Raw genomic sequence first — 20,196 nt, forward strand, 5'->3', positions numbered from 1 at the left:
TTCATCAACGTGCCTGTAACACCGAATGCAATATACGACGATAAATCTAAAAGGAGACAATGTACTTTACTTGGGTTGTTATGAATAATGGGCCTGTAAGTGCGGTTGAATTTCATTATCAAATACAAATATCTTTTATCGTGATATGAAATAAAAATAATCAAAACTCTTATGGTAGAAATTATAGTCATAAAAGCTTTTCCTAAAATTTTAACCACCTAATAATGTAATTCATGGTGGACCCAGATATAAACATAAAGCACATTTGCACCCTAATTTTTGGGATTATTTGGGTGTCTTGAGAATTATTCTTTCATTATATATCATGTAAGTACAATGGCACGAAGCTTCACACTTGTTGTCCTTATTGTGTGTCCAACTTTTCACTTCGTCCTTGCAGTTTATTTCATCTTTGATATAATTTTGAATTTCATTTCACGGATTTTGATTCGCGCTTTATGTCGTTTTAACTGTAAAAATATTCAAAACAGTTTAATGGTCAATCTAAACATAAGTTACTTTCATTGTTTACAGTCAAAAGCAAGTTAACGATCAATCGACAATTAAAAGATACAAAGTCTTATTTTTTTAAGAGAATTATTTTGTGGAAGTTGATTGGTTAGTCTGTCTATAAAATGAGCATATTGTTGATATGTCATTCGTAATAGATCTAATTAGTGTTGCAAACAAATCACGAGTTGGTGGTTCAATGGTAAATGACGGATTGAGATGCTTCCTTTAAAATAAAAACTAGAGATCTTGGGTTAAACTCACTGATGGTGTGGGCGCCAGACTTGTGGCCAAGGGGAGGCTGGAATGCCTCATTGAGTATTCCCGGCCCTCGAAAGAGGTGGATAATCGTGTCTTACTGCTAGTTGTCCCCCTTTTAAAAAGAAAAAAAAATCATTGTTGCAAATAAAATGCACTGGTGTTTTATCGATACATTTTTGACAATATCCTACAAGGTTACATTTTTAACGCACTGTGTTCTTTAATGGACGTCCTACACAAAAAATTAAGGGTCTTTTTGGTACTTTCCTTAAATCCAACTTTTTAAACTCAAAAACAATTTTCAAGTTTTAGGCCTTAAAAACTTGTTTGGTATGACTATTTTAAAAAATTGAACACAAGACTAACTCAAAAATATAGTCTATTATTTAAAAAAAAAAAAAAAAAACAAAAAGTGAGTTTTTAGAGTTTTTAAACAAACTCACTCATTTCTTTTCTCTCCCTCGTCCCTTCTCACTTCAAATCTATCTCTCTCTTTTCTTCTTTCTATCTTCCCTTTCTCTCTTTTTTTTTAACCTTTTTGGTCTCTCCTACAATCCGCTTTCTTCATTCTCTCGGTTCTTTCTCTCACTCTTCTTCCTCTCTATCTTTTCTGATCCTCTCTTTTCTTTCTCTTTCCTCCAATCATGTCTTACTTTCTTTCCTCTCTCATTTTTCTCCCTCGACCCCCTCTTTTTGGATCTCTTTGTCTAGTTTAAGTTGTAAGATTTAAAATTTTTAAATCGCATACCAAACAAGTTTTTAAGTCTTAAAGAAAATTATTTTCAAGAAAAGTTTTAGGAAATGATAAAAATTTTCAAATAGGATACCAAACAAACTCTTATAGTTTGCTGATAGCTTGATACTTTCTTTATACCTTTTTTTTGTTGGGTTGGGGGTTGGAAAAGGAAGGCCCAAAATAGTAAAGGACCCATGACTGTAGAAAAAGCTCGTTTAGGATTCAGGAGCCCCAAAGTCACAACTAAGCAGAAGAAGAAGAACTCGTACAAACAGATCTACCCGCCGAGACTTCGTCACTGAAACCCGAATCTTAAACGACGAATAAACCAGAGGAAAAAGATTTAACGCAGTTGCTGTATCTCTCTGTGCCTTTCGACACCGCTTGGTAGAGAAGCAAACAGTAAACCCATTTCCTTTCACCAGCTAAACCAGAGAGATCCGAATTCATACCGGTCACTCGGATCCAGCAAAAATGAATATATTCAGATTAGCGGGCGACATGACCCACCTGGCCAGCGTCCTCGTCTTGCTCCTCAAGATCCACACTATCAAATCGTGCGCCGGTAGTACCGCCATTTCCCATCTTTTCTCTCTCTGCATATTCATTTTGTAATTGAAATGCTTTGCAAGTAATGTTTATTCGAGTTTAGCTGCATTTAAATTCTGTTTTGAATTGAACCCAGTTGAGATTTGAGGTTTTAATTCATTTAATCTTGTATTACATTGTATTTAATCATGTATTTAAGCTTTTGAAGTTTGATTTTTGCTGAAAATAGCATTTGCGTTCTGAGTTATAACTTGTATAATCCAGCTTACAGTAGAAAAATTCCAAAATGTTGGGGTTTTTTTATTTATTGATAATTGAGAATGAGGGATAAAGTTGAAATTTTCTTGGCATTGAGTATTTGGGTTATAGGGGATTGGTTTGCTCTTGCATTTTTTGCAATCCGAAATATTCAGAAATGGCTCTCTTTCGGGTCGTTTGTTTGGTTAGTAGTACTGCAAGCATTGTTTTCTGATGTGTTTCGTTGTGTCCAGGTATTTCTTTGAAGACTCAAGAACTCTATGCCATTGTTTTTGCTACTCGCTACCTGGACATTTTCACCGACTTTATATCTCTGTATAATACCTTCATGAAGTTGATATTCTTGGGGAGCTCATTTTCAATTGTTTGGTACATTAGGGAGCACAAGATTGTTCGCAGATCTTATGATAAAGACCAAGACACCTTCCGCCATGTGTTTCTTTTGCTGCCATGTGTGTTCTTAGCCCTAATAATCAATGAGAAATTCACCGTCAAGGAGGTCCGTTTGCATATTCTTTTAGTTGCTGTTTATTCATATTTGGTGCCTGTCACTGCTAAGCACTAATTCAAACTTTTTGGCTGGCTTTGCATCTTTTAGTTTAATCCTACTTAATTTCCTTTTATGCTCTTTGATAATGTGGATCAGGTCTTGTGGACATTTTCGTTATATTTAGAAGCTGTTGCTATACTTCCTCAGCTTGTGCTGTTGCAGAGAACGAGAAACATTGACAATTTGACAGGCCAATATGTGTTACTTCTTGGGTATATATTTTCAAAACAAACTTTTGATTTGTCATACCATATCAGATTTTTAGTTTCTTTCATTTCCTAATGCATAGCGGCGCAAATTGGCTCATCTTCTTAGCTAAAGATTCCTTCTATAAGTTAATTTCCTTTTCTTTTGTCTTTTGTGATATTTGGCATAGAAATATCCTCTGCTACAGTACCATTTGAAACTGTTTCTAATGCGACATGTTACCTACAAGATTTTATCTATGCTGATAGCGTCTTATGATATATTGTTTTGGTGCTTGAATTGATGTGCTTAAATACTTCTGCAGTGCATACCGAGCTTTATACATTCTCAACTGGATTTACCGCTACTTTACTGAACCACACTATGTTCATTGGATACGTATGACTCTCTCTCTCTCTCTCTCTCTGGGATTGTATTGATGCCCTTTGTTGTGCATGTGTTCTCGTATGCATTCACTTGCATATTTTATGTTTCCATTATTTTGTAAAGATAGAGGTATTAGGTAGAGATGTTGTGATGTGATGCTCGCGTATTGCGCTTGATGATATGCTCCGTGGAGGCAGAACTATGAAATATAATGTAATGTCGTGTGATATCTGCGCGCATGTAGGCATCATTTGATGTTAGTTGCTGGTGAATCCATTTTCTGCTTTTTAAAGCAAATGATTATCTTGTGGAGTTTGCGTCAAAGAACTATAAATATACAGGACAAGCATACATGCCACATTCATGTATTGAATTATTGCTTATATGAATCACGTTCAATTTCTATACTTGCACAGTTGTGCTTTAGACTTAAATTTCTCATTGTATTCATTTCAAATTAGGGCGATTAATAGACCTATTGCTTTAATAAGTAGTGCCTCTATATCCTGTGAATTATCTGTTAAAATTAGGGCTTAGACCAATATGTGCATATGTGTTACTTATATTAGCAACTGTTTACTCTTTAATTCCAAAGCACTTGTTCCCAACTTGTTTCTTCTACTTTTGTATGGTGTATCGAATTCTCAGAATGTAAACTTAATTTTGTTCATTTGTGAATTTCGATAATTTTCTTGTTTTTAATGTGGGGAGTGTTATTTTGAGCGTAAGCCTTCACATTCTGAGTTCCTATACCACTTATTGAAACCGAAGTTTAGCTCATCAGCATCTTCCTGGAAGATTTGCCCTTTCTTGTTTGGGTACACCTTTCCTTTCCACCATAAACTATATGATTATGTTCCTTGGCCGTTGCAGCGTGGATTTCCGGGCTTGTTCAAACACTGCTGTATGCCGACTTCTTCTACTATTATTTCCACAGGTAAATACTCTTAGATGTTACAAAAATGTGTTTAGATTACGGTAATAGTTTGCATTCATCTGAGCCTTCCCTCTTATATATTTGTATAATCATGATCTGCAGCTGGAAAAACAACAAAAAGCTCCAGTTACCGGCTTGAGTTCTCAGCCACCCCCATACGCAGGCTTAGTTTTTCATCCATTTCCTTATGCAAAAGGATCACATACGTTGCTCGGGAAATGCTCATTATCATCGGACTTCCAAAACTCTGTATATTTTTTCCGTCTTACATGGTTTCTCAAAGCAACAACTGTTTTCGGTATCTAGGAACGTATACTTCTCAGAATATAATATTTTCCGAATCATAATATATTATACTTCTCAGAATGTCTTATGCTTTGAATCATGATATTCAATCGTTAACTCTTATTTGTGAACATTTTGAAGACTTTGTTTAACACATTAACTCTCGATCTCGCCCTCGAGAAAACGTTTATTTCAAATATTCATCTCATCACAACTTCATCACATTTACTACCAACAAACAGAAACTTAAAGACTTAATAATTTTCTACAAAATATAGAAGATATAAGAAAAAAAGGGTTTCAACAACTTTCATGATCACCCCCCAGTTTGGTGCAGCATGGCATCAATCTCATCGCCATCTTCCATCTCGAGCTAAAAAAACACCAAAAGAAAGGAAAATGTGAGCTGCAAACTCAATTAAAAATAAACGAACACTGAGTTCAGATTGAGAAACTGCTCAATATCTAACCTCCTCTGGAGTCTGCTCCGGCCGGAGTCTCCGGCCATCGAACAAGAAGGCAACCGAGTTCAGGTCCACTGACTGCCGATCACAGTAGGCAGTCATGAGCTTCTTCAGCTGGGTCGTATGTTTAATTCTAAAAAACACTTCATTACCATCCTATAAATTATTGTCAAAATTATTGTCAAATTTAACAATAGTAGGAAGAATTATTGTCAAAATTAGCAAATTAATCTTCAAAAATCACTAACAAGTAACAATCGTGAAAATATTCACATGCAAACATGTGAATATGGAGAAGAACTTACCTACAACGGCATGTAACCATCGCGATATTCCAAGTAAATGACCAACGCATTACAATGCGTGATTAACTTGAGATATTGATGCAATGACATCCCATTATAGGTAACTTCCTTCTGTGAATATGCTGTATGTTGTATGTATACCTGCCCTTTGACTTTGAGGTTAATGTGGGCAGCAGACTGATCCAGGGGTTTCTTCTCTGCCTCCCGCCCACCACCACTTCCACTGCCACCTCCACCTGTTGCTGACATCATCCTACAATGCGGCTCTCTCTCCCTCTCTCTCTCACCCCTAAATTACTCTTTGGCACACAGACACAAAACCCTCTGATGCTCCAAACTTAAAAAGCAGGCGCGGAGTTGCTATGCGTAATATAAACGCTACATAAGCGAAGAGAGAGAGAGAGAGAGACGGAATCGTTGTTTGTAGCTGTAAAGGGTAAAAAGCTGTGTGATGTGGAATCACAATTGCCGGCTGAAATCTATTGAGAGGGAATCCAACGGGTGAGATTGCGCATGTGTAGGACTTTTGCAGTAGGATTGGATTCAAGAGTCATTTTCATGCTTTTTCGTCCCTCTTTATGGTGAATGGTGATGTGTACTTTCCATTAAACAGAAGTTTTGGGGAGTTCTGATTGGATTTGATTCTTTGTAGATCTCATTCATTTATCTTTACTTATTAATAAAACACTTATTGTCAATTAAAATTGAGTAAATTACACTTTCATACTTCAGATTTAGGATCTATTTTAATTCATTACAATATCTTCAAAACATTTCACTTTCATATCTTAAGTACTATTTTATTTCAAAATAATATCTCTGTTACATTTTCCATCTATTAATGCGTTAAATGCTAACATGGCTGCAAAATGTATGCCACGTGGTAAATAAAATAATTTTTTAAAAATTTTCTCAAACAAAAAATGGAAACCCATTTCTGCAAGGAGAAGAGGAAGAAGAAAAGGGAGGAAGAAAGAAAAAAAAATTTGTCCATCCCCAACCACCTCACCCCCCCCCCCCCCAACCCTGCGCGCGCAGGGTTAACCCAGGCAACCCTCCTTCCGCCTCCCCTACCCCCCGCGACCCTTCTCCCGTCACCCCTCCCCCCGGCCCGGCGACCCTCCTTCCGTCCCCCCACCCACCCCGACCCATCTCCCCACCCACCCAGACCCATCTCCCTTACTCCCTTTTCTTCTTCTTCTTCTTCTTCTTCTTCTTCTTGTTGCAAATGTGGGGTTTTTTTTTTTTATTTTTTTTGAAAAAATTCAGGTTTTTTTAAATTATTTTATTTGTCACGTGACAGACATTTGGCAGCCAGGTGACATATATGTGGCAGCCACGTCAGCATTTAACGGATTAGTGGATGAAAAATGTAACAGAGGTATTATTTTGAAATAAAATAGTACTTAAGGTATGAAAGTGAAATGTTTTGAAGATGTAAGAAATTGAAATAGACCTCAAACTTGAGGTATGAAATTATAATTTACCCATTAAAATTTTATAAGATTACCGGTTTAACTTTCTAATTAAAACATAACATGAATAAGAAAAATAGGTCAGAAATGTAATTTCACACAACCAAACTTTGCGTTTTTTCTTTCAAAGTCTCACCTACATGTAATCCTAACATATCTTTAATTAATTATAAATAAATAAATAAAATAAAATAAAATTTCTCACTCCCACATTTTCTATCACTCTCTTTCTCTCTCCTTCTATTTTAAAAATTAAAAATTAAAAATTTTCTTACACACTTTGTGTGTGTCTATATGCTAATTAAGTATAAAGTCAACCAAACTATGATTGTGCGGGTTGGTTTGAAGAAATTCTTCCGTGCACGCCTAAAACATTTAATGTCGGGCCAAACCCTATATAGTGGATAGAAGTAGAACCATGAGAAATTGGGTGAGCTTGAAATCTAGGGAGTGTTGGTTCACATAGAATGTTTTTTTTTTTTTTGAACCCCACATAGAATGTTTTTGTCTCAGGCAAATGTATGAGGCGATATGGCAACTTGCACCTCAAAAATTTATTGCTAGAGTATTTTTTGGACAAGATTAAACTATATGGATGATTGTTTAGAGATCGTATCTTGATGGATGAGATTACTGAAATTTTTAATTAGCTTTTGACCCGACCCTAATTGATTGGATTGTTTTGATACACATTACCCAACTTAAATTTGCTTTTTTCTTATTTATCAATTTTTCACTTGAACATCCGGTTGTCACATTACTACCTTTTTTTTTTTCCCAACACATTAATACCCTTCTTTAAACCGAATCACCTTTTCCTTTGGACTGTCACTTTGTATTTCACATTCTTTTTTATTATTAAGCCATTCTTTTGTTTTCATGTTTTTGAAGTTTGAAATTTGTTCGCAAACTCTGAAATGGGGTGTGTTTCTTTCAGCACTTGAATTCTAATTAGTGGATAGCCTTTCAGCTTAGACGTGCAACTAGTTTAACTAGCTGGGTTTGATTAAGATATAAACTTATCGGTTTCTTATAAATAAATAATCATTGAGCGATACACACACACACACACACACACACATATATATATATATATATATATATATTACACATGGGAATTGTTATTGGCACTCCAAAAATTTCATTCTACACTCCAAACTTTCTATATTTGGAAAGAAAAATACACTTGTGAGGAGTGTAGAATGAGATTTTTAGAGTGCTAATAACACTTCCCATTACACATATTTATATATATGTAATATATGTGTAAGGAATTGAATTCTCTGTGAAGATGCGGAGTACCAACGGTAAGACCCTGTGGACTTCTAATGTAGTTTCGCACTGACAACCTTGATTAAATGTGTAGGATAGGTGGTAAGTGGGGATACACAACAAATCCTGTACTAATAATGTAATAACTCCAACCATCCAATTGTTGAATCAAGTGATCTATATATATTACTGTCAACTTAATGTTATTATGTTTGACTCTAAGCTCCAAATGATGCATATATGCCTCATCATCTTTGTAAATAAAAACTTCGACAGCTGCTAAATTTGCAAACACATATATTTGTTCACTACTACAAAAGGGTCTTAATTGTGTCGGTGGCTAATGTCGTTTTTATAAAACATAGTGGCGCTTAAGACATTACGACACCTACTTTACATGGTGTCAGAATCATTGTCGCTTATAACCAACATAAACTGTTAATGTCGCTTATAACCGACATAGATTTTAATATTTTTTTAATAGTGGTGTCACTTTTAACTGACATAATTTCAGCGTCGGTTAAAAGAAGACTGGTGTCACTTTTTTTCGACACTAATGATAGTTTTTAAATATTTTCAAAGCCAGTGTCGGTTGTAGTCGACATGAGTTTTAATTTTTATTAAATATTTTGAAACCCGGTGTCGTTTGTAATCGACATAAAGTTAGCGTCGGTTAAAAGAAGATTGGTGTCGCTTATACCCGACACTAGAGAAAGTTTTTAAATATTTTCAAAGCCTGTGTCGCTTGTAGCCGACATAGATTTAAATTTTTTTAAAATATTTTGAAACCCAGTGCGGTTGTAGGCGACAGATTGGTGACCTTTATATATCCTCTAGAATATGCCTGGCAAATGGGTCGTGTCTATCGTATTCGTGTAACACCTGTTATCTTAATGGGTCGTGTCGTGTCACCCGTTACGACCCATTAAAAAAAAAAAAATCTTAAATTTGCACATACCACACATTGCCACATAAATATTACTTCGAAACAGTAAAACACATTTGTCGTTTAAGTACTACATCTATACTCGAAAATAAGAGACTAATAAACAAACATTCATACACTACTAGTCTATTACAAAATATTAAATGTGCAAGGACATGCAAAATGAAAGAGTTTTTGTTTTCAAGGTTGTGAAGCCTTTCTCAAAAGTTTAAACCTTGCCAATGGAACTCAAAGCTTGCATGTTATTCCTTCTACAAAATCCTCAATTTTCATCGATTATCATGACATAAGAATTTGTGGTATCCACTTGTGTAAATATTTTAAATTGATGATCAAATTAGTTCATTGTATTCAAATAGGATCAAGGAGTGTAGCTGTAAAAAAATCATCAAAATATAAGTTAAAATAACCGTTAAATCATGATTTTTCGTTTATAACCGTCGAAAAGTTTTGTCTCGTTATTTGATCTCTGAATGTTTGTTTTTTGAAATTTTTGGTGTATGCGATCTCGAAGAATATACAAATATGTTTGACGGTTGGATCGTTGAAACTAATTTCGTAGAATGCGTTTGCCATCAAAACAATAGATTCACTAACACTTAAGAGTTTATTCATACTTTCATTAAGTATTAACATAAGATTTTGTGGTATCCACTAGTGTAAATATTTTAAATTGAAGATTGAGTTCATTCATTGTATTCATATAGGGTCAAGGAGTGTAGCTGTAAAAAATAATCAAAATCAGAGTTAAAATAACCGTTAAATCGTGATTTTTTGTTGATAACCGTTGAAAAGTTTTGTTCCGTTACTTAATCTCTGAATGTTTTTTTTTTTTTTTTTTTTTTTTTTTTTTGCAATTTTTGGCATATGCGATTTCGAAGCATATACAAACAAGTTTGACGGTTGGATCATTGAAATTAGTTTCGTAGAATGCGTATCCCATCAAAACGATAGATTCACTAACACTTAGAGTTTATTTATACTTTCATCAATTATAACATAAGATGTTGTGGTATCTGCTAGTGTAAATATTTTAAATTGAAGATCGAATTCATTCATTGTATTCATATAGGATCAAGGAGTGTAGCTATAAAAAATAATCAAAATCGGAATTAAAATAACCGTTAAATCGTGATTTTACATTTTATAACCGTCGGAAAGTTTTGTCCCATTACTTGATCTCTGAATGTTTTTTTTGTTTTTTTTGTTTTTGCAATTTTTGGCGTATGCGATCTTGAAGCATATACAAACAAGTTTGACGGTTGGATCGTTTTGAAGATGTGCATACTGACGAAATCCAATTCAAAGAGGAAGAAGTCGAAGGTGGTCCATTTTTAATTTATTATGGTTATTAGTTTCAGTTTTTTGTTTTTTAGTCTAACTAGTATGATGCCCAAATTGAAAATTGTTTTTTGGTCCTTGGTTTTTAATTCTTTTTTTCTGTATTGATAAGGAACAACTCAACGAGGACGGGGACCCTCAATTCCCAACTGGAAGGAACAACCTTGTTCTTTTGATGTGTTTGGAAAATGCATTAGTGAAAATTCTAGTGCTTTTTCAAAACATGTAGCGGCGGAGGTTAGAGATTATAGAAATATTCCGTTGGTGAGAGATTGGTGCATGATCAAGGCAGACCGCAGGGAAGCTGGAATAGAATAAAGGTATAAATATTTTTTGTTACTTGAAGAAAGTATAATAAGTCAATGTTTATGGTAATAATTAATTTGCTTGATTTTTTTGGTGAGTATAGGAAACTATTATTTTTCAAGAAGATGATATGGCGAAAAAAAAAAAAAACATTATACTAATAAACCGGTCGAGGAGCACGAGAACACACCTCCTAATGTGGATCCTCGACAGTGGGCTGATTGCTGCAAAAAATAAGCATAATAGGCGGTTGAAAACAATGAACCACACAACTGGTGCAAAATAATTCTTCCAGAAGATCATCCAGGAGTTCAGTAGCAGTGTTGATGACTGAGAACAATGAATTGAGAAGGAATGATGAAGCTAATGCTAAACGGTTGGCGGACCCTGAGGAAGATTTATTATTATTTTTTATTTTTAATATATCTAGTGTCACTTATCATCGACGTCATCACCTTTGCCAGTTTTATCGAGATGTTAGGTAATGTCGGTTACGACCGACAGCAGCTTGACTATTTTATTTATTTAACTCAAGTGATGTCGGTTGGAAGCAACAGTAACTGTGATATTTTAATTGTTTATTTGTTACTTAATGTCGGATTGGAGCGATGCCTTTGTTCCTTTCTATGTCGCTTATAAGCGACATTAGTACCTATATGTTAGTTTTAAGCGACGCCTTTGTTCCTTTTTATTTTATATTACTTTACTTTATGGTGGCAGATTAAGGGGCCTAAGCGATGTCAATACCCTTTTTGTGACGGTAGCATTGGTGTCGGTTTCTCTATCCGACATTGCACGATTTAATGTCGGATTTTTACCAATAATTTGACAGTAGGTAGTGTTTCTTGTCATTTTTACTCCGACAGTAATATCCCCCTTTGTAGTAGTGGTTTGTTAAAAACGATAAATATAAAAACGTACGCCTGCCAGTGCCACCTGTGGTTGTGGATGCTTCTGTTTTGTGTGATCGCCTGCAGCCTCCCTCTTCTCTTTGACATGGTTGGTCTAGGTGTCTCTAGTTAACCTTAATTATATATATATATATATATATATATATATATATATATATATGTATATTCTGCGGCATATGTTAATTAAACATAATTAACATCGACTGGAGCTAGAAAATTTTATCTCCAATCTAAATTAAACATTTCAAAAGCTTGATTTAAACAAAATAATTATGAAATAAGAGGCCACACATTGCAAATATCGATCGAAGCTCTTAAACAATCTGTTTTATTACAAATAAAACTATATAGAGTTTTCATTAGAGCTTGTATGAAACGGAACCCTAGCTAGCTAGCTGCTTCCTTAATATCTTTGCTTAATTACAACATTTTTCTTGATCAGTATTCATGATAACCTGGTATTCTCTGCTATTTTTGCTAGTACTAGTTGTACTAGTTGTTAGAAAGCATGATGTAGGCGAAGCAGCTGAGGACGACGTTAGTTTTGACCAAAACTACGTCGTCAGATATGGAAATGATCATTTCTTGAAACTAAACCAAGGAAGAGATGTTCAGCTTTCTTTGGACCAAACTACAGGTTCTAATTCTATCTGATTTCCTCACACTTAGGGTAAATATTATCTCCTTTTTCATGGTTGGGTAATTGTAATCTTATGTATCATATTAATGCATGCTAGGATCTGGATTTAATTCCAAGAACGGATATGGTTCGGGTTTCTTTGAAATGAAGCTGAAATTGCCATCAAGCCATTCTCCTGGAGTTGTCACAACATTTTATGTAAGCATATCGTATGACGTTACCTTTTGAAGGTGATTGGAAATCAAACAAACTTTGCAAGTTGCCCACCAACTACCCCCTAGCTAGGGTTTAATATCAAAGTTCCTTAATTTGTTGCATGCATAAAACTATGCATTAACTTCTTGCATGCATTATTTTGACGATTAACTATTATTAAAACTGATTTTGGATTTGATGGATGGCATGCGCAGTTAACTTCACAACCAGATAATAAGCCTGGAAACCATGACGAGCTAGACTTCGAGTTCTTGGGTACCGATGGGCCAAATTATACCTTACAAACAAATATTTTTGCAAATGACAATGGGGAGAGAGAGCAGAGGCTTCATCTTTGGTTTGATCCCACCGAGGATTTTCATAATTATGGAATCCTATGGAACTATAGCCAAGTAGTGTAAGCAAACTCAGAAACTACAAAAGACTGTAGCTTTCTTTATTGTTCCTTAATTGTTATATCTTAATGTATATTCTTTGTTTACTTTTTCGGAAAATAGATAGCGTAATAAGAGTAAACACTAAAATGCGCATGCTAGATTAATTAATTTGTTGACCGACATTTTAAAAGATGTGAAATTTACATATAGTTTGTGAAGCATGTTAATAAGTGAGAGATGTGGTATGATTAGTTTTATTGATATAGTTCGTACATGCTTTTATTCTAGGTTTTTTGTGGATAACATCCCAATTAGAGTGTTCAAGAACAATACAATGTTGGGAGCAAGGTACCCTGAACTGAAGATGTTTGTGGAAGGAAGCATATGGAATGGAGAATCTTGGGCATCAAATGGCAGAAAAGTAAATTGGTCTCAGTCACCTTTCCAAGCACATTATCAAAAATTTAATATAAATGGATGCCAATTTGGAGCCAAATGCTCTTCTCAATCCCATAACTATTGGTGGAACGACAAAGATTATTTGGATCTGACCGCAGAGCAGCAAAGATCTTATGAGAATGTGACTCAGAAATATCTGTTTTATGATTATTGTTCTCTCAGAAGAGAAAAATTCAAGGAATGCCAAGTGAAATAATTAAGCTGTAAATTGTCTATCTTTTTATTTTCAATATTATTCTAGTGTGTAATACTGGCTACGAATTCAATTCAATACAATAAAAATATGATCTAATCCGAATTCGATACTTATTTAATATTAAAATTATTAGAGAAAAATTCATATTCTTGTTTGCAATATTCTTATGGTGGCCAATGTGAATACAAAAGTGGTACACAATGCATATAATTATTATGACTGCTCATTGTAAGCTTAGTCCACTGTCCTATTTCGTAGTGTAGATAATAAGTATTAAAGATAAAATTAACATTTTACTAATTAATGAGAGATGACCATTCTATGACTAGCTTGCTACATATGTTGTGGTACTCAAATATATTCCCCTTTTTACCTTTTGGCAATTTTCTTTCATTTAGGTTTCTACCTAGACATAGAGCTTTAAAGGATCGAAGTAATTTCAACGCCAGTCTAAAAAAGCTACCTTTCACATTATCTATATTCCTTTTGGTCATACCAGGGAGAGTGAACCAACACCTACTACACGGTATTCTTCCCATTTAACTTAGCCATCAAAATTAGTGGTTTTGAGATTTAAGATTGAATGACGCATTGAATTAAAAATAAATAAAAAGGTGAAAATGAAAAGTCATTCAATCGTAGCTGATGACGCTTTGCTGCAACAGAAGTCACAGACTCCAGATTAGATTGTTGGGATTAATTTGTTTTTAGCAAAATATACCAAAAGATAATCAACTCCAAATCAGACGGTCCAAAAGTTAGAATGAGTTATATTCCCGGCACACTAAAAGATCTCTTCAAAGGTTGAAATGAGAAGTGGGGCCATGGCCTTTTAGCCTAGTAACACCAATAGGTGAAGTCAAAAGCATGCAAGTAACAAGTAACAAAGTTGGTGAAGGCTCTCGATCATGATATATGACTCACACTCGTTTTTGGGTTTTTTGTGTTGTTAGGAAAAACTTCAACGCCTCAAATCATCATCTATATATATATATTGCTTGCACCACCATAACCACACAGGCACCAGAACAACCTAAAATCTGATAGCAATCTCCCTCTACAGGTTTAGCTTATAACTAATGGCTTTTTCAGTGATCTCTGTGTTTTTATTTCTACTTGGTGGGATATTTGCAGCTGAAAATGATGACATTGCTTTCGATAAAAATTATGAGTTCATATGGGGAAATGATCACATATTGTCTCTGAATCAAGGGAGAGAACTCCAGCTTACGTTGGATAATCGTTCCGGTTATCATCTTCATCTTCTTATTTTTGTTAGATGTGCTAATGATATTTCATGATTAACTATCTTTTAATATTTGCATTTTGATAGTTGTGATGATTATCACGTTTCTTTCTATCAAGTAAATGGCATGTGCCCTATAGGTATATATATATCGACCTGTGTGACATAATTTGGTCTCTATTTTGCATGATTTTTTGAAAAATATGTCCAACAAACCATAGATGTTATGGAATGTACTTCTAGAAAATTAGAAAACATATGAGATGACCAAGGATTTTGTAAGTCTTCTTACTTGTGAGTCTTTCATGCTATAAAAAACATATATATAAAAGAGCTGGTAACAAAAAAAGAAAAAAGAAAAAAAGCAATTAGTGTTTTCGATTAGTTACGTTTGGCTTTATGAGCTCTTTCCTCTTTTCTAATATTTGAATAGCTACTTGGTCATTGCAGGGTGTAAATTTGCTTCGTACCTAAACTACAGTTCTGGGTTCTTCCATATGAGGATGAAGATACCAGAGAACAATAATACTGCAGGAGTTGTCACAAGTTTTTATGTGAGATATATTTTTCCATAATTCTCTTTATAATAATATAGATTTGTTTTCTTTTTTTTTAATGTATCCTCTTGTTGCCATGGAATCTAATTTTCTTAAATTAATATGCATACCTATGTTTATGCATACACACATGCAGCTAATGTCAAAGGCTAGTGCTAGTCAGCATGATGAACTGGACTTTGAGTTCTTGGGTAACATAGAAGGCCAGCAAATCACATTGCAAACAAATGTGTTTGTAAATGGTGTGGGGAACAGAGAGCAAAGGATTAACCTATGGTTTGACCCAGCAGGAAATTTCCACGATTACAAAATTTTTTGGAACCCTCATCATGTTGTGTAAGAATCAATCTCCCATCTCTCCAATACCATGAAATATATCGTTCTCTTGTTAGACTATTCTTCACTTATCGATCATGTAAACTTGAGGTCCAAATTTACAGTCTCCTCTTTATTTGCAGATTTTTCATCGATGACACCCCAATTAGGGTTTTCAATAATTACACAAACTATGGAGTTCCGTACCCGACGCAGCCAATGCGAATCGAAGCAGCCTTGTGGACTGCAGATTGGGCAACTTTCGGGCATAAGATAAATTGGACTTACGCACCATTTGTAGCTCACTACCAAGGATTTGACATAAGTGGGTGCTCAGCACAGAACTCCGATGTTGAAGAATGTTATAGCTCCAATCATTGGTGGAACAACATGGAGTATTGGAACCTAAATTCTACCCAACAGAAGGCATACGAGAATGTGAGAAAGAAATACATGAACTACGACTACTGTGATGACAAGGCTAAGTACCCTTCCGGGCTTCCCCGAGAGTGCGTTATTCAGAAAAATGGTCAGCTACATAATGGTCAGAAATATTAGAATACAAATAAACAAGGGAAACAATTTACCAAAAGAATAAAGGGAGAAATAATACTTTTAATAAAGTACCAATTGGTGCTGTAATTATCTCAGATGAAATTTATTGGTATTTTCTGAAGAACATTTGCATTGTACTTGTTAAATAGGATGGTTAGAAATTTTTATATGTATGTGATGCATGACTAATTGACTAATTAATTAATTTTATCATACTTAGGCCGCTATGCCATTGCAATTTGATGACTTGAATAACAAAGTACATTCATCTGCTGAACATGAATTACAGAGAGCTAGTTTTTTGTTGAAACAAAAAGCCTTCTTTTATCAGTTTTTTAATTTGTCTTCTATTGTTTTTCTTTATTTATTTATTTATTTTTTTACAAATGATCAACGGGATAATTAAGTATCCTTGTAACCATCCATATCGTTTGTCAAAAGAGTTTAAGACAAACATGCGCAAACTAGTTTTTTCTTTTTTATTTTATTTATTTATTATTTTTATTTTTATTTTTAACAGAACACAAACTAGTTAACTAAGGAAGGATTAGGCTTTTTGTTCAGATATGGTGTAAGGATTACTATGCCTCTTATGATTACGAATATATTTCTCTATTTATTGTCTCAGAAATGAGACTTCAAGGAATGCCAAGTAAAATGGTTCAGTTGTTAATGTGGGGTTAGTAACCTTTATAGCCTAATTACAACAGTAGGACAGCCAAAACGCAATAAGTTGTGACGTCAGACCCTTTTTTGTACGAAAACCCTCTTATGCAACGACCAAAAACTTCGATAAAAACTTGTACAAGATTGTTCTTGCTATTGAGTAACAAAATAATATTGTTAAAAGATATATATATATATATATATATGTGTATATATATATATATATATATATGTAGACACACACACACACACACAAGAAATCTTCCCATTCACTTGCTTATCGTAGAGGTTGTTAGTATATAGTGGGGTTGAAACAAGAGAGTGCCCGCCCTTTCTTTCAAGCAGGCCACCTTTATCGGAACGCAATCCAGAATAACTGTGACCATGTATATATAAATATATCTTTGATGCTGTCATTTTGAAATGTCTGCTTCAACCGCTGTTTCACCTCCCAAAACGTAAAGTTGGCTTGATGAGTGCAGATGTGAGAGAGCAATAAAACCAAAAATCTCTTTCTTGTCCTTCTACTTAAGGGGCAAAGGGAAGCAATTTTGCTACAGAGAAAGTGAAAGGTCAACGCGAAGGTTCAAGATTTAGCCGAGTGTAAGCGAAGCTAGATTCTCATAGCGAGACGTTTCGCTAAATTTCAATATTTAGGCCATTTTGGATTGCATTATTTTGTCACTCAACATTGTCACGTAACAAAAATTATAACTACATAATTTGGTCAAACTATGCATGAGCGTACGCACCCTGGCTTGCTTTGCAAGCTTATACTTTTTCTGTTGTTTTGATACAACAATATTTGGTCCTCTTTAATTATTTCGGACGTCAAACTTTACTCAAAGCTAACCTGAATAGATTCCAAGTCTCTACATTTTTTTAGGACGAAAATTGAGTCTTTACATTTAGACTTTGTGCATTCAACCGTATTTCACAGCATCCAAGCCGGTAATTAGTAATCTAACGATTTAAAATATAGCACATCAGCAATAATTATGTTTAGTTTTTTTATTCTTCTAGAAGCAAAATGATTTCCACGTTTAACTGTTGCCGTCAGGGTTTGGGCGTCTTCGTCAGTTTTTGCATTGGTGCGTCTTTCTCAGTTTGTCATGGTCTTAATTTCTCCTCCATCACGAGATTCACTACCGATCTTTGCCTTGTTTTTGGCTTAACAAGAGATGGAAATTGGCTTATGGTTTGAGGAATCGTCATATCCTATAAGCCAAGGATAATTTGTTCATTATTGGGGAAGAAGAAGGATTACATCTGTAATCGCTGCACAGGACCTCTTGACGGAGGTTGCAGGGTTTTTGTTCATCATTTTAACGTACTGATTAGATTTGGAGATTCTTCCACAAATGGTGAATTTCCATTGAAGGGAGAGGAGCACACCAGGAAGAATATTGATGATGTGTATCATGTATTAAATGGTCAGATGTAGGGTTTATTATAACAGACCGAGGGTCTAGGGTGGAATATACCATGTATAAGTTGTATTGTATTTTGTCATTGTGATACTCTATTCTCCAACATTAATACCAATACACAAAATTGATACTCTTCAACGAAGGTGGAACATACCAATTTATGTGAGACCTACATGTATATTACAGGATGCTTCTAAACAACATAACTTATTTGCAAGGGGGCATATAACATTTTAATTAATTAAAAGCATTTACTCGTACACCCGATGTTATTTGTTTGTTTCCTCCTCCTCTAGTATCGTTTGTATATATACAAACTTATGAACTAATTAATAAACATATATTACTCGTTTACAATTTTTGAAAGGCCTTTTTTATCATGCATAAATTAATACGAGATGTAGTTTGTTATGGAGATAGGATATCCGGAGAAGTCAATAGCGTGTGGGAAACAGATCAGCTGTAAGGTAGAGAGAATGATGGCTCACACACTTTCTGCTTCTCTCTAATTTGGATTTCTTACAGGAAGACGTTTAAACCTCACACACGCAGGCACACACACACTTATATAAAAACAGCACATATATGTTTTTATAGCTTGCACCACCACCACTATAGGGGCACTAGGGTCTTGGATTAAAATGGATTTTCCAGTGCTGGGTTTCCTTGTGTTAATTCTCCAACTTGTTGGTGGGATGCTTGCACGTGACATTTTCTATGATGAGAACTATGAAGTCAAATGGGGATTTGATCATTTCAAATCTCGGTATCAAGGGAGAGAAGTCGAGCTTTCCTTGGATAATAATTCGGGTTATCATCATATATCACAATTTAAATATTCAATTATTCATCCTCTTCTTGTCCTCTTTGTTTGAATTTTTGATGCTAACGATCCATGATCTCTTTCATGCATTCATTATTCAAACTCTGTTATTAATTTGCATAAATTTTGATCTCTTGATCACAATTTATATTTTTCAGATTGATTAATGACATGTGAGGAATATGACAATTTGTGAAACCGAGGGCATAGTATATGTTAGTAACATCAAGTGCTGTGTGACTGTCACACCCAAAAAACTGACACACTTACCCAACCGTGAAAATTTTCCATCCCAAACAAAATTTTGACAATTAAATGAAAAAATAAAGATTGAAAAAATAAAGATTGAAAAAATAAAAATTGTGAGGTGCGCATATGAAATTTTTTGTTTGCGAGTTGCACATATGAAATTTTTTGTTCTTTCCTAACTGATTTTAAAAATAAAGAAATATCATAACTCATAAGTTTAATAAAACTAGTACATATATGGGCTTGGGGCAAAGGCTAGGGTTACATACCTTGACCATGCTCCTCACCATCATTATATGATTTAAATGTAGATTATCTATCCATTGCCCAACGTGAAAACGCTGATATAAGCAGTGGATAAGGTTTTCCTATTCAATCTATTGTGTCTCGGATTCAAACTCTTTTCCCTTTACACAGTCATATAATTTAAGGTAGATTATCTATCGTTTGTCAAAAATAAAAATAAAAATAAAAAATTGAAAACATTGATTAGTAGTAGTTTTTTTTTTTTTTTTTTCCCTTCTAAAAATGGCTGTTTTTAATGATGCGTTTCTGTGCGTTTCTTCTACATGTTGGTTGGATACTTGCAAGAGTGTAACCAGCCATATAAACTATAAACGCTCACATGGTAATGGTATATATCATGCTCATTTTTCCTCTTTGAATCAAGAGAGATAGAACTCTAGCATTTCAAGGAATTACTTCGGATTATTATCAAGGGCGACGTTATTGACAATGCAAAAAAGTCATCAGGAACTAATTTTGTTAAAAACACAAGGGATAAATGA

The 20,196-nt window shown here is 34.5% G+C and overlaps 4 protein-coding genes across 4 annotated transcripts; 3 read left to right on the forward strand and 1 right to left on the reverse strand.

The window, feature by feature from the left end:
- The first annotated feature begins 1,804 nt into the window (after positions 1 to 1,804).
- LOC137725979 (ER lumen protein-retaining receptor-like) lies at positions 1,805 to 4,753 on the forward strand. Its single transcript, XM_068464828.1, has 6 exons — positions 1,805 to 2,072; positions 2,548 to 2,813; positions 2,961 to 3,076; positions 3,376 to 3,449; positions 4,311 to 4,374; positions 4,477 to 4,753. The coding sequence occupies exons 1-6, from the start codon at positions 1,982 to 1,984 to the stop codon at positions 4,511 to 4,513; spliced, it is 648 nt and encodes a 215-aa protein (XP_068320929.1). The 5' UTR covers positions 1,805 to 1,981; the 3' UTR covers positions 4,514 to 4,753.
- Positions 4,754 to 4,815: 62 nt separating this feature from the next.
- On the reverse strand, positions 4,816 to 5,797 carry LOC137725980 (small ubiquitin-related modifier 1-like). The gene is made up of 3 exons (XM_068464829.1): positions 5,570 to 5,797; positions 5,130 to 5,279; positions 4,816 to 5,032 (listed from the first exon to the last, which is right to left on the reverse strand). The coding sequence occupies exons 1-3, from the start codon at positions 5,678 to 5,680 to the stop codon at positions 4,976 to 4,978; spliced, it is 318 nt and encodes a 105-aa protein (XP_068320930.1). The 5' UTR covers positions 5,681 to 5,797; the 3' UTR covers positions 4,816 to 4,975.
- A 6,329-nt stretch (positions 5,798 to 12,126) lies between these two features.
- On the forward strand, positions 12,127 to 13,567 carry LOC137724788 (putative xyloglucan endotransglucosylase/hydrolase protein 1). Its single transcript, XM_068463481.1, has 4 exons — positions 12,127 to 12,316; positions 12,417 to 12,517; positions 12,730 to 12,932; positions 13,201 to 13,567. The coding sequence occupies exons 1-4, from the start codon at positions 12,127 to 12,129 to the stop codon at positions 13,565 to 13,567; spliced, it is 861 nt and encodes a 286-aa protein (XP_068319582.1).
- Positions 13,568 to 14,646: 1,079 nt separating this feature from the next.
- LOC137724789 (xyloglucan endotransglucosylase/hydrolase protein 2-like) lies at positions 14,647 to 16,243 on the forward strand. Its single transcript, XM_068463482.1, has 4 exons — positions 14,647 to 14,815; positions 15,264 to 15,367; positions 15,507 to 15,706; positions 15,829 to 16,243. Exons 1-4 carry the CDS (start codon positions 14,647 to 14,649, stop codon positions 16,241 to 16,243), a joined length of 888 nt encoding a protein of 295 aa, XP_068319583.1.
- Positions 16,244 to 20,196: the final 3,953 nt, after the last annotated feature.

The sequence above is a fragment of the Pyrus communis genome, chromosome 2 (assembly GCF_963583255.1).
Source record: "Pyrus communis chromosome 2, drPyrComm1.1, whole genome shotgun sequence".
NCBI classification, from domain to species: domain Eukaryota; kingdom Viridiplantae; phylum Streptophyta; class Magnoliopsida; order Rosales; family Rosaceae; genus Pyrus; species Pyrus communis.

Excerpts from the sequence above, each read along its gene's own strand:
- LOC137724789 (XM_068463482.1), top strand. The coding sequence starts at position 14,647 with ATGGCTTTTTCAGTGATCTCTGTGTTTTTATTTCTACTTGGTGGGATA. Across the intron at positions 15,368-15,506 it reads GAGTTGTCACAAGTTTTTAT|CTAATGTCAAAGGCTAGTGC; the intron begins GTGAGATATATT and ends ACACACATGCAG. Across the intron at positions 15,707-15,828 it reads TGGAACCCTCATCATGTTGT|ATTTTTCATCGATGACACCC; the intron begins GTAAGAATCAAT and ends CTTTATTTGCAG.
- LOC137725980 (XM_068464829.1), bottom strand. The coding sequence starts at position 5,680 with ATGATGTCAGCAACAGGTGGAGGTGGCAGTGGAAGTGGTGGTGGGCGG. Across the intron at positions 5,280-5,569 it reads ACCTCAAAGTCAAAGGGCAG|GATGGTAATGAAGTGTTTTT; the intron begins GTATACATACAA and ends AATAATTTATAG. Across the intron at positions 5,033-5,129 it reads CGGAGCAGACTCCAGAGGAG|CTCGAGATGGAAGATGGCGA; the intron begins GTTAGATATTGA and ends GTGTTTTTTTAG.
- LOC137724788 (XM_068463481.1), top strand. The coding sequence starts at position 12,127 with ATGATAACCTGGTATTCTCTGCTATTTTTGCTAGTACTAGTTGTACTA. Across the intron at positions 12,317-12,416 it reads TTCTTTGGACCAAACTACAG|GATCTGGATTTAATTCCAAG; the intron begins GTTCTAATTCTA and ends AATGCATGCTAG. Across the intron at positions 12,518-12,729 it reads GAGTTGTCACAACATTTTAT|TTAACTTCACAACCAGATAA; the intron begins GTAAGCATATCG and ends TGGCATGCGCAG.
- LOC137725979 (XM_068464828.1), top strand. The coding sequence starts at position 1,982 with ATGAATATATTCAGATTAGCGGGCGACATGACCCACCTGGCCAGCGTC. Across the intron at positions 2,073-2,547 it reads CACTATCAAATCGTGCGCCG|GTATTTCTTTGAAGACTCAA; the intron begins GTAGTACCGCCA and ends CGTTGTGTCCAG. Across the intron at positions 3,450-4,310 it reads ACACTATGTTCATTGGATAC|CGTGGATTTCCGGGCTTGTT; the intron begins GTATGACTCTCT and ends TGGCCGTTGCAG.